This window comes from Hyalella azteca, unplaced genomic scaffold, assembly GCF_000764305.2.
Source record: "Hyalella azteca isolate HAZT.00-mixed unplaced genomic scaffold, Hazt_2.0.2 contig16409, whole genome shotgun sequence".
NCBI classification, from domain to species: Eukaryota; Metazoa; Arthropoda; class Malacostraca; order Amphipoda; family Hyalellidae; genus Hyalella; species Hyalella azteca.
Genome location: NW_025946233.1, coordinates 277,604 through 294,046, shown reverse-complemented (window position 1 = coordinate 294,046; position 16,443 = coordinate 277,604). Strand labels below are relative to the sequence as shown.

The window sequence follows — 16,443 nt, the reverse complement described above, 5'->3', positions numbered from 1 at the left end:
GAATATTTTTTATATACTCATATCATTCACATGCTATCATCACTTCATCTATAATTCAATATTTTGTATTTAAATATAATAAAGATTGGTTTATGAAAAAGGTTGACTCTATAGGGATATTTTAATCATATTGTTATGAAAATTGTTCAAAATTTAGGCAACAACAACCAATTGCGTTGATTGTGTCGCCATCTAGCGGCCCCATTTAGCAGAAACTTTAGTGTCTCTCGTGTGCAAAATCTGTGGTGTGTGCATCGATACTGGAAGTTATTAATACGGTTTTGGTGTTTGATTTAAAACAGAAACTGGTGTCAAACGATACTGCAATTCATTATCATGACGACTCGTGAAGATAGTGAGGTTGATCAATCCAATGAAAACCCTGTTGACACTCAGGGTAAGAACGCACGCATTGCCGCTCGTGAAGTTTGTGTTGAAGAGAGTGCTTCTGACGGTATTGCGTTGAAGTGTAAACATTGTGCATTGTGTAACGATGCCTCTCATAACGGCAACCAACCCAATGGAGTTTCTTCTTCTGGCTTGGAGTCTAAAAGCAAATGTGGGCATTGTTGTTCTGTTGAAGCAATTCCTGCATTACCTTGTTCTACCGATTCGTCTCATGATTTAAACCACTCGCTGGAAATTCATAAGGCAAATGGAGAAAAAGCAATGCAAAATGGATCAGGCTACTTGGTTCAAGACGAAGAGCTATCAGATGTGCACAATGGAATTGGAGTAGACCATTCACCCAGTCCTGTATACCTGACTAGCCCTTGCTCAGAAAATGTAAAACCCATAGTAGCCGATGTTTCAAGTGCATCATTTTTCTCATGTCCTGATGATCGTCTGGCTTCTCCTGGCTCGGATTCCATGGTCACTGCATGTGATGGAACTTCTTCAAGATCATGTTCTTCTCTGAGCTGCCCATCTTCAGGATCGTCAGCATCTTCTCTTATCTGCGCACTCTCACCAGACAGGGATTCTGTTGCTCCTACCTGTAGTTCACCTTCTGCAAACTCATTTGTGGAAGATCAACTCCTGGAATCTCTGGCTAATCAAATGAGTCTGACTGGAAATGGAATGGAAAATTCTTTGTTGAATTCAACCTTAGTTTCCCAACATGAAACTCCTGAAGCATTATGCCTGGACTCCCAACCAAACATCTCAATGCCTGCTTCATCTGATGTTTCTTCCTACTCACTTGATGACTCAATGGTTCAAGACATGAATGATCTTTCTTTGGCAGCATCCACTGTCCAACTTCAATCTGAATGCACTCAAGATTGTTCTGCATTTGACAGGTTAGTTTTACCATTCATTTAATTCTCTTATTTTTACTTCACTACTTTGATTTTGGATGTGACAACAATTATTAAAAAACATTAAATCATATTTTTTTCATGTTTAGTTGTTTGTCAATAACTTGAAACAAATTGCACCTATTGCTATTGGATGAGTTTGATTACTGATTTACATTGCAATCGTGTATATAAGTTTAAAATGAAAGCCAATATTTGTTGCAAAACTAAAAAGGTTTCAGCAATTTAGTTTTTATTCCAGTTATTTTAAATTCAGTTTTGTATATATATGCATTGTATAATATCATATGTTTTCAATATGTACAATTAATAACTATTGTAACATTATCAAATTTGCATATTTCCATCCATGTATTATGATTATCTGATTTTCAGCTTGTGTGACAATGTTGGAGTGCCTTCTCAATGGAAAGAGCTAAGCGCATCGATACGGCAACTCCATCAGACTGTGATCAACAGCACTGTAGTGGAAGCAGGAGGTTCCAGCTGCTCTGTTGCAGTTGGTGCTGAATGCTCATCAGGCTGCAGGAATTCTGACTCAGCTGCTCATCCTTTGCCTACTGTTCTATGTGACTCTGCTTGCCATGATTGCTTGACTGCAACTTCTTCTGAATGCACTCCTTGTAGCAAGTCAAATGGCTCTCTTACCAGGGAAGGTCAATTGGAGGACTCGGTATCTACATCATCCACTTCTGGCTCCACTTATACTTGTAAAGCATCATCTCTTGCTGTGGAGGGTGAATTGACAAGTTCTTCTGATGCTAATGCAGCCAACTCATTAACCACCCCTGATGAAGGTAGCAGTTCTAATGGGCAATCTAGTGATGCTCTGCTCAACTCTTCTGGTTCAACACTAGTTGGAGATAATTCAAGTGATGGAACTTTGGACCAATTGATGGCCATTAAAGATGGTGCAGCTCAAGTGGATGCTAGTTCTGCCAGTTCTGCTCCTCCCAGTGGTGATGGAAAATTCAAGACTCCTAACATCATTGATCTTGCAAACTTGCGTACCCATACAGTCAAGATTTCCAGTCCTGTTTTCCAAAGGCCTTCAATTGACAGAATTAAAAGCTTGGTGGAAGAGTAAGTAAAGCTCTCAATATTACCTTGTTTGATTGAATGAGTGGAAATTTTTTATCTACTGCAAAATGGCACAATTCGAGCAATTCTGTTTTAATTAATCTAAAACATAATGTTTAAAGTTTTAGTAAATTAACTCTAAGCCATGTATCTCTGCTGGTTTTCTTCTCTTATTAGAGTAGATTTTTGCACAAACCCGTGTTTTTTGTTGTGAATGAGGATTATGTACTGTTTCACAGTTTGATGGTGACTGACCCACATCAGCTGGTGCTGCGACTCTCTCAGCTGCTTCAAGAAATGTGTGAACTGCTCAAAGTCCGCCTTCTTGCTGAGGTGCTCAGTTCCCCAACTGTTGCTCAATCCCATAACTTTGCTAAGAGTAAGTACAAAAATCACCATGTGTTTTCTTCCTTTTCTATTATCAAGTTGGTTAAAATTTTACTGTTTTTTTGCTGCATTTATCCATTTTGTCCTTTGATAATTAATTTACACAGACCAACACTGTCTTGCGGCAATGAAATAGGTACCCATCAGAGTCTTCAGGATTATTGCAACTTGTGCACTAGTTTAATAAATGATGAATTGAACGGATATTCGAGGTGATGCCTACCTTCTGGGTCTAGGCTCCCCATGAGAACATTTTCTCTGACAGTTAAGAAGTAAGATATTTTCTCCTTTAAAAGTTATTATGCCACTATGACGAATAAAATTGGTCTCTCACTTTTGTCCATAGGTCTGTTTAAAATATTGCAAGGTTATCAGGTTTAGTGCAAATCAGTGGGAAGTGTAAGTTTTGTGTCCATTGAAATGTTGATGTTTCCCATCATTCTTGGTCACAGTTGAGCCCAAGATGTCTTAAGACAAAAAAAAGGCTTATTTTGCAGCATTTCTGTTTATTTGTGTATCAAGTTCTAGAATTGGTCTACTCTAATAACAATTGCCTCATTTTAATGGATAAGCAAGTATTATTATACAAGTGCAATGCCATGACCAGGCGTGTGCCAAGCATATCAACAAGTGGTCTGTGTGGTGGATGCTGTCCGCCCTGCTCTTCATGCTCTGGAGACACGTTTCTCTCTGAACTGGTTCTCCTTTGCGCTCCATGTCTTCAACATTACCATCCTCGAGGATAAAGATGTCACTGGTTACATCAATGTCTGCAAAGTGAAGGTCAGTTTCTTCAGCAATCTAGAAAGTCACAGATCTTAAGTTAGTTTAATTACAAAGTAAATCTACGGCAAATGTAGTGACAAAATTGAAGTGTATTGAGTGACCTCAATGATGATGAAATTAATGCAAATTTTGTATAGTATATGTTAATGGAATCTTCTTACATTTTAATACTAAATTAAGGACATTACCAGAACTTCCCATCAGTTAGTATGCATGTAGTTTCATTTTACCCCTTACATTTATCATTGCACATTTCAGTTCATATCTGCACTTTATATGTGTAGACTTCTAATTTATTGTGAAAAACTCACATTAAACCCTATTTATGACAAGATATTTTGAAAAAATTATAACCTTTCATTCAACTCTATTTCTTACTTTCGACCTGACATCCATGTTGAGATGTAGGTTCTAATTCAACATTTGTTTATTATTTCTAATTCAGACATGAGATTATGTTCTACTTCTAACATAAGACCACATTTATGCTTGCATGCAATTGCCATCCAGGAATTACACTCTGACTCTATGTAGAGTCAACAATACTACCCGTGAATTTGTTGCTAAAAGAGTAACCTTGCAGGTGTTGTCCTGCTCAAACGCGGCCACAGAAGATGGTGCTGGGGGCGAGGGCGACGTATCAGGCCTCGTGTGGTGGTCTTGGCTGGCCCGTGTTTGCCAGGAGGCAGGAGCTGCTGCCCGAGAAGGCCATGCAACGCGCGTCACGCCGCACAACAGACATAAGTTCAGACTCAAGGATGCTGCTGTTGGCGAGCTGCCTCTTCCTACTGATGGTAGGATCTTCGTCCTTATTAAGATTGCGTTTCAACCTCGTATTGTACATACTTTCATGTTTCATGTGTGTCCCTTTCAGGTTGTAGGCCTTTTGCTCTTGTTTACATTTGGATTCATACCCTGCTATTAGTAGGCCTCTTCTAACTGATCTACCGTAGGTACTTCCTTCTAATGTATATAAGTTTCCTGAATTGGATGTGTTTGAAATTCTTTAATAAATAAGTGGTATGGCTGCAAAGTTTTAGACTGATTAATCCTTTGACAAAGTTATAATTTTTCCAATTTTATTCCTTCCATGATAGTTGTAATTAAGCAGTTACCCTACTAAGTAATCAAGGCTTTGAAACTTTTGGTAGCAGTGCTACTAGCCTCCGCCTGGTGTGGTCTTCAGCACAGTGCTGTTGAGTGTCATTATATTTTATTAAAAGCTCCGAAATGTCAAAATGTCAAGAATTTTCTTGCAATTGAGGATAAAAGAAAATGAAAGAATTGGTTAAAGCTTTATGAATATGTCAGCTAGGTGCCTACAGGATTGACTTTTGAGGCAATAAATTCTATGTACAGTGCAACGTAAAGCATAGTCTCGATAGAGCATCTTTTTATTTGTCTGCAATAAGTAGTATCGTGCGGCCGTGCGGGTAGACAGTTTTCTGAGCTTCTCAAGGCCGTTTTCATATTCAAACTGTTTGTCTTTGTGTATTAAATTTTCTGTGGACCATTCCCCAATGTCAAATATAAAATTTATTATATCTTCATACTTAGATGGGTTTGCTGTTGAAGAAAGAACTCTTTTATTGTTATGTATCTTCAAAAATTTTCTTTTGTTGAAATATGTTTGAGCAAAATTTCTAGTTTGAGTTGAAGTAGGCAGTAGGCTGATCAAACGTCTGTTGAAGTTTTGAAACATTGAGACAATTATTGTTGCTAGAAGTCTCGCACCAATTGGCAGCGTTTCATTTGATGCACAACCAAACAAAACGGCACTAATGTCGCGAGTCTTGTTACACTTCTGCCTCACCTCATGTTTTGTAACTAATACGTAATGTATTAATTAATATATTTATCCAGAGATAAAATTATCAGGGAATTCTAGAATATATATATATATGTATATATAATGTTATAAACTGCAATGCAAAGAATTTGAATCTTGGAGAAGTTAGGAAAATTTGTAACAATTGTTTTCTTCAAGTTCCAAAATATTTATTCATAGACAAGGATCTATGCTACAGTGTTATTTTTGGCAAGATATTCACAACGACTTGTCAGCATTGATTTTTGTGCCCTCTGCCTTCATTCCAATCTGCTGCTTACTGATTAAGGGGACCGGCTAACCTAAAATTTTCAATCTTGGCGTTTTCCACTTTTTGGGCTCATCTTAAAGCTCACTTTTCAACGCATTCAACGGTACCAGAATCATCCCTGTGCGTCGAAAAATGATTTCGTAAAGTGATGATAGAGTCGATAGATATGGTCTTTACGAATCGAATGATACGTGTCTCGATGTTGTAGGATGATATTTGTGGGAGGAGATAGATTTTCTGAAGTACCCCTTTTTAGCCGTTTTCTATGAATTTCACGTTTTCTATCAATTTTTTCGAAAAATTCATAGAAGTAAAATGGTTTTATTTTTACATTTTACGTATGTATGTGAAGTTTCATGATAATCGGATAATAACTGAAGAAGTTTTTCCGGAGCTTAGCCGGTCCCCTTAATGGGGCTACATTTGATTTGAAAGAAGAAGTTGGATGAAATCTTCCAATCAAATTCATTTGAAAAAGCAGGAAGATAAAGTTTCCAAATCTGATTTATTTGATAAGGGCGATGGGATGAATGTAAAGGCGATGGGATAAAAGTACTCACTACTTGTATTCTTCAAAGATCCTCTTGTTCATCAACTTGTTGCTATGTAACGGAACCTGAGCAGAATTTTGATTTTTTATATTTGTCACAGATAATAGTTTTTTCAAGTGCCAAATAATCCAAAATTATGTTGTTGTGTCAAAATTATCATCAGTCAATGGTGATTGATGTAAAATATTTGTATCCTTTATTTGTATTTACCTTACCATGGCACAGGCGTGGTGGCTCCTCAGCCTGTGCAACATCCTGATGGAGGGTCTCAGTCGTTTGCATGCGAGTGTGAACACTGCAGCTCCTCCAAGCGCACTGCTGTTGTCACTCAGCCTTACTCGTCCCCCACAGCTGCACTGTCTGATGCTGCTAACAATGGAGTAAGATTTCCTGATGTGCAGCTAGTTTATGATCATGCTTTTAGTGTATAATACTTCTAGTATTTTGTGCCTGCTCTCTAGCATCCTATTTTCATATATCCTGAATTTTGTTAGGATCGGTATTTTGATGACACTTGACAAGTAAGGCATATAATTTATTAAGCGTTTTTGATGATGTATAATTACCGTAGCGTGTTTTTCCTTAATTTGAAAATTTTATGCAGCTGGTTTACAAGAAAGATAACGATTCCTTATGTACTAAGGTTTTGTGACAGGCGCTCGTCAGCTCTTCCTATTTTCATTAATGCAGGTTTCTCTCTCTCAGCTGTACCCGCACATTCATGGCCCCTCTGCATCTTCACCAAAGCGCCCACTTTTTGATAATCCATACGTTGTGAGTTGATTAATTTTTATCTAGGAATAAGGTGCAATATATTCATGAAGGCCAATTAATTACTCCATTTTTTATCTTTTAATTGCATAATATACTTAGGTTTGATCGAATATGAAGATTCTCTCCATGTTCCATATGTTTAACTGAATAATTTTCTATTAATTTTCAATGCTCAATCACAGCACATATTCAAATCTACTCATATTGCAGCATCACGAGCTCTTGTAGCATTACATTGTAATTTGTGGATTGTCACAGGGTAGCGATATGCTGAGCGAGCAGCTGATGAAGGAGTGGGAGCAGGCTTATGGTGACACGATCGCGCCCCCTGGTCCTGCCCCCTTCCCTCAGGCGTGTGTGGACAGTATGCACTGCTGCACGCCTGCTGCTAATGTCACTCATGTCAGGTAACTTTTTGAACATCAAGAATCTATTGAGCGAAACTTCTCCTCTATCAAGACTTCACCAATTTAGCCTTTTCAAATTTGATGCCTTGCGCTCGTGGCAAACACAGTTGCAATTTCCAGCTACTCCTATTCTATTGCAGAATAATGTACATTAAATATTGTTTAAGTGTATGGTATATAATTAGTAAAGTTTTTGTAAATAGCATATCGGGATCAAACTATCAGTGTATGTAATTTTCGTGAATGTATTTCAGTAAAATTACGCAATTTAATCTCGCTGCACAGTGAAGGAAGCACTCCCGCGGCGCCTGTCACGTCAAGTTGCAGCCCTGCGGCTGTGACGACCACAACCGCCCCACACGAGGCTCCCCCTGTTAAGCACGACAACAACTACTGCTGTGACCGCCACCACCCCACCTCTGCCTCGTCCTCAGCTCCTCCTGCTGCCAGGGCGCGCACCAAGGCCATGACTTGTAAACATGAAGGTCTGACTTGCCTTCATACTGTACCTTTATTGCTTTGTATGACGTGCATTAAGTTTGATCGAGGTAAAGCATATTAAGCATTAAACTGTATCATATTTTTGTGCATCAGTTCGTGTGTTGAAGTATAAACTTAACTGGTACTACTATCGTTGAATTTTGAACCGAGTGTCATGCCAATTTTTTTCTATATTACATTTTATAGGCAGTTTGAATTTGTGAATTTTTTTTTTATAATGAAGGCAAATTTTTTTTTTTTGCCCGGTGGTTGCAGTGAGACCCCAATTTCTTAATTTTTTTTTCCAAACAGCATCTTGTCATGCACGGATGCACAATCTCCAAGAAATCTTAAATTTTTAACCCAGAACCGTATCAGAATCTGATTGAAAATCATACAATGTACATATTATATTGAATTTTTGAGTAGTTGGAAATTATCTATCCTATGCAAAGCCATTTACACATGCTCTGCCTTCACACTTATTACTATGGTTTTCTCAAAGAAATTCAATTGCTGAGAAACCATTCTGGGTGTTTGTGTTTATTTAATCTAATTTTGTTGGTTTCGTCGCTAAAAAAATATCAAGTGCATTACTTTTTGGAGGTATTAACTCTACTCCAATGAATTTTAACCCTTTGGATGCTCTTTTTATCATAAGAGCTTTTTATTCGTTAACCAATCAGTTTGTTCATTTTATTTAGAGATTTTTTATTAACTCTAATTTTTTAGTACAACTGATTTTTGTGTTTCAACTTATGATTATAAGTAACAAAGGATATAACACATGCATAAAACATTTGTAGGACGCTAGAAATTCTCTTCGTTTTGTTGTTGAGGACATGTTTATCAATTAACGCTGAGCGTTCAGATTTATCAGCTCCTATGGTTCAAAAGATATCAACAGACTCTTGTAACGATTTATATGTGTTCTAGACGACTGCACTGGAGAGTCTCAGAGCGGCACGGCCGACGAGTGGAGCAGTGGTTGTAACAGCAGCAGTGGTGATGAGAGCGACGCCTCGTCCAGCGGTCACGTCGATAATCATTGCGATTGTTGTTACTACCACGGCGTGCATCACAAGCAGGTCAGATATTGTCCTAACGAAGAAGGTAATGTGTCTTATATGATCTAATGATATATCAAATGTCGTCTGGGTGACTGCTGCTGTCATTCAAATGAAATTCGTCAATAAAGTGAAAACAAAATGCTGCGGACAAAATCTGTTTTACAGTTTGAAGTTGAGTATTAGTTTGTGAAAATTTTTTGTTCTGAGAAATGCTGTATGGTGTTCATTTGTGGTAACGATAATATTGATCTATTTCTGGGCAGTCGGGAGGACGTCAAAAATACTCTGATCGACGTGACAGACTTCTTCGCATCCTAAATGAGAAGAAGATTGCTGGACAGAGCGTTGCAAAGCAACCCGAAGAATCTCAGCCTGCACGCCAGCCGCAGCAGCCCTATGTAGGGGACAAGGACATTGACACAATACTCAGCTACATTGATGGCAGCACTGCTCAAAAGAATAATAAGAAAAAACAGAAGCAACGAGTCAAAAAGGTATGTAAATAGTCATAGGTACCGTGTCTGCACTCAGTTTATGGTGGTTTGAGGCTCATCCCTCATATTATAACAACATTCAAATTATATTTAGTGAAAAGTTGTTATATTATGTGTATGGCGTTGGGTAACCTGGTGAAGTAAGTATTTTGATGTCCAAATTCACGTTGAGGCTATTTTGATTTCTGAAAAATGGTTACCAATGATAAGTTTGTTGTGACGTGTTTGGACCCACAAAACTGAGAATTGTTTTAAATATCTGAAGAATTTTATTTGTATATATATTAGTTAATATATTTGAATTATACAATATTGGTAACTGAAATAATATCATACCAGGTGGCCAGCAAATCCAAGAACGTTGCTCAGGCAAGAGCTGCAGATGATATGAGTGATTCCAATGATTGCACAACAACCGTGAGTGGAGGACGCCGCGCAGCTAACAGCAAGAGTGCCTCATCCAGCAAGAGTAATTATAGTAGCAGTTCAGGAGCTATGGTCAAGCTGCCTGCTAAAGTAGAAGTTAGGAACACTACTGATGCTGACCAGAAACAGCGAGTTGGCTCGGCGAGCAGAGCAAAAGCACCGCTTGAGGCGACTAGCTCATCTGATGGATGGCGAGATGGCATGTCTGAAGAAGAAGACAAGCAGGAGAGAAACAGGGTGGTTGTTCAGCCTGCTGCAAGTCTTGATGAGCTTGAAGACAAGGATGGTGCCATTGCTGAACTGAGACGCCGTGCCCACGAAGTTACCGTCACACTCATCAAACAAGACGATCAGCTGGTGAAGATACCCCACATTCTTAGAGAGCATTTTTTTTCATGTTAAGTGACTCAAATATCATAGAATAAATTCTTTTTCATCTTTGTCAAGATAATTTTGGGTTCATAGTTTCGATATTTACTTGTTTTTGATGCGTAAATTTGTTTTCTTACAGTTAAAAATTTTGTTGCAGATGAAGCATCAGGTTCTCCAGTCTAGAGGCTGCTCTACCTTAACCAAGTCACAGGAGATGCAGCAACAGTTTCAGCAACTACAACAGCAGCAGCAGCCACATCAGCAGCGATTCAACAGCGGGTCATCACACCCTTTACACGCAGCTGCAGCACCACCCGCTTTCTCTGCATTTGCAGCGCCTCAGCCAACCCTGGGAGGTTTTGGTTTTCCAGGCCTGAGGCATTCCAGGCCTTCATTCCTGGTGGCATAAGCTCCTTCTCTAGTGGTGAGGTGGCTACTGGTGGTGGAGGCCTAAGCAAACTCATCCAAGGCCTGGAAAAAGACGATTCCAACAAAGACAACAAGGATTTGCAGATGGTGACAATAAGGCGTGTCATGGACCCAGCAAGCTCTGAGCCCACAGTCACCATCACGCTTAAGGGAGAGCAGGCAAACCAGGAAAAGGTTTGATACAAGCTCGTTAACGGCCAAGGTGAGCCATCTTGAATAACCTGTGTCTACGCTAAGCCAAAAAAGCTGTAAATTTGTATTTGTTACTATCATACCATTCAAGCCTCCAACGCTTTTGAAAATTTATCATTCATTTTTCACTTTATTGAATTGCATTGTTTTTTTTTATTGAGCTTTTGTAATGATTTCTCTGTAGATTGTTTGTATTATGATCTTTTGTAGATTGTTTGTATTATGATCTACAATTTTGTTATATCGATTAATATTAATATTAGGATTTTGCTTCTGTTGTTAATGCCTAGCATTGTTCGATTGTCACTATGCATGTTCTAATCGCTGCATTTTTGTCAGCAATTGCTGGAAACAACAGCGCAGGTGGTGCAGGCTACACTGCTGTAGCAAAGAAGGAACCGCTCCGTCCTCCCCTAACTTGAGTCAGAAGGAGCTCAAGAAATGGAAGAAAACGCAGAAAAAGGAACGGCAGAGGCAGCAACAGAATAGCGCCCGAGTTGCGGTAAGATAAAATTCATCTTCATTTCTTTACTGATGCAAGTACTGTTGTGCAGGACACTAACTAACTTTGTTCTTGCTGCCCATTTAACGAAAATTTTTCGTTTCATGCCCTTTGAGTTTGTTTAAAAGACCAGATTACTCATAGCCATTAAATTTATCGTCAAGTTAATAGTATGACTTTTCTCCTGAACAAATCTTGTAACACAGCATTCACGGTCTCACTGTTGACTTCTAATTTCTAGGCTGATCGAGAACACGACATTCACCTGCAGCAGTACGAACAGCAGAGAGAGATCTTGAAGCAGCAAGAGGAACAACTTCGTCTGCAGACTTTGCAGATACAGCGGCAACAAGAAGAGCTGCTCAGACTGCAACAATTGCATGCCGCTCGAGCCCTGCAACAGCAACAACCGCATCATCAACAAACGCTCAAGCAAAATAATTCAGCTGGCAAAAGGAAGAATGCTAACCAATCTAATGTTGGTAAAGCAGGCAAGAAAAAGGGGAAGGAAAATGAACAGAACGTGAACAGAACTGGTTCTGGAAAAAGTGGGGATCTGGACGACCTTACTGATGGGCTTCAGTTACCACCTGGTGTGAGCATCAGCCGAGTTGCTGGTCAGCCTGGAATGCTTAATATTTCGTCAAATCCATCTTTTATTGGCGGTATGACACCACCAATGATGGGTGGACTGCCCTCTGCTGCATCTGTAACCGGTATGTACAATATGAATTCGATGGCTGGCATGCCTCACCTGAACTCTGGGCTTTCTACTGGTGGAAATCTTGGCGGTTCTGATCTACTCCTGAAGTCGCCGTCGTTCGATCCCTGGAGGTATACTGACCAAACCATTGTTGACGACTTGGCCGGAAAGCGATACCCGGAAACAAGAAACCTAACGAACCACCAGCAAAGGAAGAATCTTCTAAGAAACCGCAAAAGAAAAAGAAGCAGAACGAAGCGCGTGAACCCAGTCCTCCAGTCGCTAATATCCCAGTCAAAGGTAAGAATAAAACAAAGGTGCAATCGAAAGTGGTAGCTGAGAAAAACACTAATAAAAAATCTGACAGGCCTGAACCATAAAATAGTAAGGCTCCAGTAGCGCCGAGACTTTTGATAGTGAGTCAGAGAAAGATTGCATCCTGGACAAACGGATGACAGCCGACGAGCGTATCCATGCAGCTCTTAATGGCTTGTTGGATCCTGAACGCTTGAGCAGAAGCCAGAGAATGAAATACAACAAGCAAGTCATTGCTAGAGGAGATGGCACTCTTTTGTTGCCCACTGCTTGCAAGAAAAAGACGAACCAAAAGCACAGGCTTCTAAAACTAAAACTGTTGCAGTCGAAGATAAAAAGGACGTTGTTGTGGAAGAGCTGGCAACGCCGGTTTTGCGCGACAGTGATGATGAACCTGGAGACGATGAGGATCTGATGGACCAAATCTACAATTTATCTGTGGACAAAAAAGGTAAAAATAATTTGCGCGTTACTGGGTTCTCAATCTGTTACTCTCGTGACGATAAGGCCGTTGAGGAAGTTAATTCCTAACCTACTGCAGATTCAGCAGTCGCAGAAGCATTAAGTCATCAACCCGTTGCTCCTGAAACCGTCATTGCCAAGGCTACTGCGACAAGGAACTCAAAGGCATCTGAAATGCCAGTAAAAAGCAATCTGTTGTTGACCCAAAGAAAATAAAAAATAATGAGGTTAAAATTCTCAAAGCTGGAACTGTGGAATTGACGAAACCCAATCTAATGCTCCCATCAAAACAGCCGAGCCGAAGAAAACGGAGAAAAGATTCCAAAAAGCCAGTTGATGTAGGTCAGTCCAAGTCCTCAACTAAACCTGCACCTGCTAAGCCTGTGATCCCCAAAACTAACTCCACGGCAAAGTATAAAAGTAAACATCAGATTAGATCTTCCGCTACCGCGAACGGAGAAGTATCATCGGTAGAGCCTGTGAATGTGAGCAAGACGAAAAATTATGATGAAGCTCTTGCAACGGGCAAACAAGAGCGGTCCAGCGAAAACATCTTGGGTGGCTGATCGGCAGCCTCCCAAGAATGTAAGTTCCCAAAAGTAGCAAAAGCTGCCCGCAAAAAGCGATCAGAGCGACAAGAGTATCGCTGTTCAAAACAGACATCCAGGGAATCAACAAAAACTTGCCAAACAGCAGGTACAGATGCAAGGTTCTGATAACCATGTTGCTCAGGCTTCTCTTCTTCAAACTCGTCAACATCATCAACCACAGCCAGTTCAAGAACAGAAAATGCAGCCTCAGCAGCATCATCAGCAGCAGCCACTGCCACTTCAGCAAACGATGCAGTTGAATTCTGGTGCTAGTCGACAGAGTGCTGGTCATTCCGTCCCAAGCGCCAAAAATGCCGTAAACAGTACCGCACCGTTGCCTCAGACGCAGCAGTTCCAACCTATGCCCCAGCAGAACCTTCAAGCTTATGGCCTTCCGCAATCGCAGCCTGACCCGAAAAATGTCAATTTATTACAACAGCAGCAATTCCCACGCCATCCGACATCTGTGCCACAGCTTCCTCAACTGTCTCAGCTGCAGGGTCTTCAGGCAAACAGCCATTCTAGGAATGTCTCTCAAGTACAGGCCTCTCAGCATCACCAGCTCCCCGTTACTTCCCATCAGCAGCTCATGCCTGCACTGCATTCTGTGTTCAATGACGCAGTATCTCAGAGTTCTTATAATCCGCTCATTAGCTCGTCTGCTTTCTCCAATCCTGCTGGCTTCGGTCCTTTCTCAAACTCGTCAAATACATTTGGTTTTTCTAACGGCAGCGCTTTTGGGAATTCTTCAGCGTTTCCTGCGGTTACTAACCATGGTCTCGGTAGTCTGGGGAACACTGCGGGATATTCAAGCTCAGGCCAAAGCTACCTCGGTAGCGCTTCAATGAGTGGCTCAATGTGTGCAGCATCATCTCCCAATTACTGCTTGTCAAATGGAAACGGTGGATGCGCGGATACCTCCGGTGGAGGCTTCAGCACCTCTCCTCTGAGCTTTTCGAGCGGATGTGGCGATGGCCATGAGGCACGCTATGCTCAGTATCTTGCTGCAAACGCAAACGCCCTCTCGTCGTACGGATCTTTTGGATCAGGGAGTCTTGGAGGCATTGGTGCTGGCAATGGCGTAGGAGGTTTTGGCGCCGGAGGTTTGGGGGTCATCGGAGGACCCGTGAATTCTAGCCTTAACTCCGCGCTGGTGAATCGTCCGTACGTGTCGTCTGTTATGGATGACTCGAGCAGAATGTACCAACCTAACCCCAATGCCGGAGTCATCGGTAAGAAGCCGAAGAAAGGGCGTAAGGGTCTGGAAGACATGTCGAACCTCGATTCTGTTTTCACGCCTCAAGATATGTTGGGTGACATGGATGCGTCAGATCGTGACGTCGAAGCCTTCAAACGCTTTTGTCTGTACGATGTGCCGAGGCCTGATGGCGAGAAACCCAAGATCAACTTCAACGTCAAGGACATCCTCATCAAGAAGAAGACTGAGGGCGACATGTAACAGACTTTTTCCCGCTCTGGCACTAGCTCATTTATAACTTTTTCGAATAAAGGATGTTCCCTTCTGAAATTAGGTTGCGCGACGCCTCTTATTTTGTGTTATGCAGCTGTAGTTTCGTTTTTAGTTTTCTCTGAGCTTCGTTACATCTGGCCTTTGAGACAGGCAGTTGAATTGTAACTGTCTGAGATATAATCATTCCGTATGTATTTCTAACTGATAAAAAATTATAAGGGATTAAGTCTTATTGAATGAAGCGCTTCAATTGAATGTCTGTTTTGTCTCTGACTGTTAGAGGGTATTTTTAGTGGCATTTCCGCTACCAATATTGGATATGTGATGCATTGGACCGGTATTTTGCACTTCAAGGCAGCACTTCACAGCTTTTGTTTATTATCATGATTTAGGTAAGCACATTTATTTACAGACAGAAATGTCTTTTATTTTGCATAACGGACAGTTTTGAAGTTGAAGGCTGAGGCAGCAGTTGTCTCTGCCGGATCCGTTACCAACCTTGAAATTGCGATGACTTGAAATTCAGAATCAAAGCTTGAGTCAATTTGATGGCCACACCTGGCCTTAAGGCCGCACGTAATTCAGTTTTAAGTTTATTCTTACGTAATAGCTGCGTGGCTGCTGCTAGGCATAAATCACTTCGTAGCCTAGAGGCTTCATTAAACATCGGCTGGGTTGAGCATGTCAAAGCCCACATAAACGTAACTTTTCCTTGTTAACTTCTAAGCCGCGAGTGATTCAATTTATGGTTCTTGTCTCCAATTACATTATGTACGGAGTCTTTACGTTTTATTTAACCCTTAAGTATTCTGGCAGGTCGAACCAGAAGTATTTACAGTAGTATTTGGGCAATACACAAACGAATCTTTTGCATAAATTGATTCATAGTAAGAATATAAGGAATCGCAGATTAATAGCTCATATTCTGTACTACGTTGGCAGTTGCACTCCATGGACTGACGAAAATACGTGTGAAATTACAAAGCATCCTGGGAAATCATCCTATCGTTCGTTATCATCCTATCTGCTGAGTTGTTTACCACTGCAAGTCATTTTGCTACGCACAGGCATGTTTCTGATAAACTCCGATTTTGAGAACACAGTGAGCAAAAGCTACCTGTTTGTCATTAATACTAGAAATCATTAAAAGTTAGATCGAGAAAGAGCATAGAGTGTAAGAGTACCACCAATACAAAGATTAAGTGATAAGTTTGATTTAAGTGATTAAGTTTGAAATATGCATCACTTAGCATTTTGAGCGTCGCTATTTGCTCACTATTATTTTAAATTCAATTCGAACCCTAGCTCACTGCTCATATCTTTGTCATCCTATCCTATCTGCCATATCACTGTCATCCTGCCCGTCTGTCATTTAATCGCTGAAGAAATGAATGAGAATCTACGTAGATTGATTAAACAATTTGTCGGTCACTTAGTAGAATTTTCAATCATAAATGAAGTACCTGCGAAGACTCGCAAAAGATTAATTGCAACTCATCGGTTAATCGAAATGAATGGAATCGTATTAGATGAA

The 16,443-nt window shown here is 40.4% G+C and overlaps 1 protein-coding gene across 2 annotated transcripts; it reads left to right on the top strand.

Moving 5' to 3' along the window:
- The first annotated feature begins 214 nt into the window (after positions 1 to 214).
- LOC108668597 lies at positions 215 to 15,688 on the top strand. Of its 2 annotated transcripts, none has more exons than XM_018155839.2 (15): positions 215 to 1,301; positions 1,695 to 2,402; positions 2,639 to 2,778; positions 3,394 to 3,569; positions 4,156 to 4,366; positions 6,448 to 6,602; positions 6,928 to 6,996; positions 7,255 to 7,403; positions 7,689 to 7,888; positions 8,820 to 8,971; positions 9,217 to 9,447; positions 9,787 to 10,230; positions 10,403 to 10,876; positions 11,206 to 11,368; positions 11,610 to 15,688. In XM_018155839.2, the coding sequence occupies exons 1-13, from the start codon at positions 337 to 339 to the stop codon at positions 10,652 to 10,654; spliced, it is 3,852 nt and encodes a 1,283-aa protein (XP_018011328.1). In that variant the 5' UTR covers positions 215 to 336; the 3' UTR covers positions 10,655 to 10,876; positions 11,206 to 11,368; positions 11,610 to 15,688. The 2 variants fall into 2 exon arrangements, with proteins under 2 accessions (XP_018011328.1, XP_018011327.1); XM_018155838.2 differs by having other exon boundaries at positions 6,913 to 6,996.
- Positions 15,689 to 16,443: the final 755 nt, after the last annotated feature.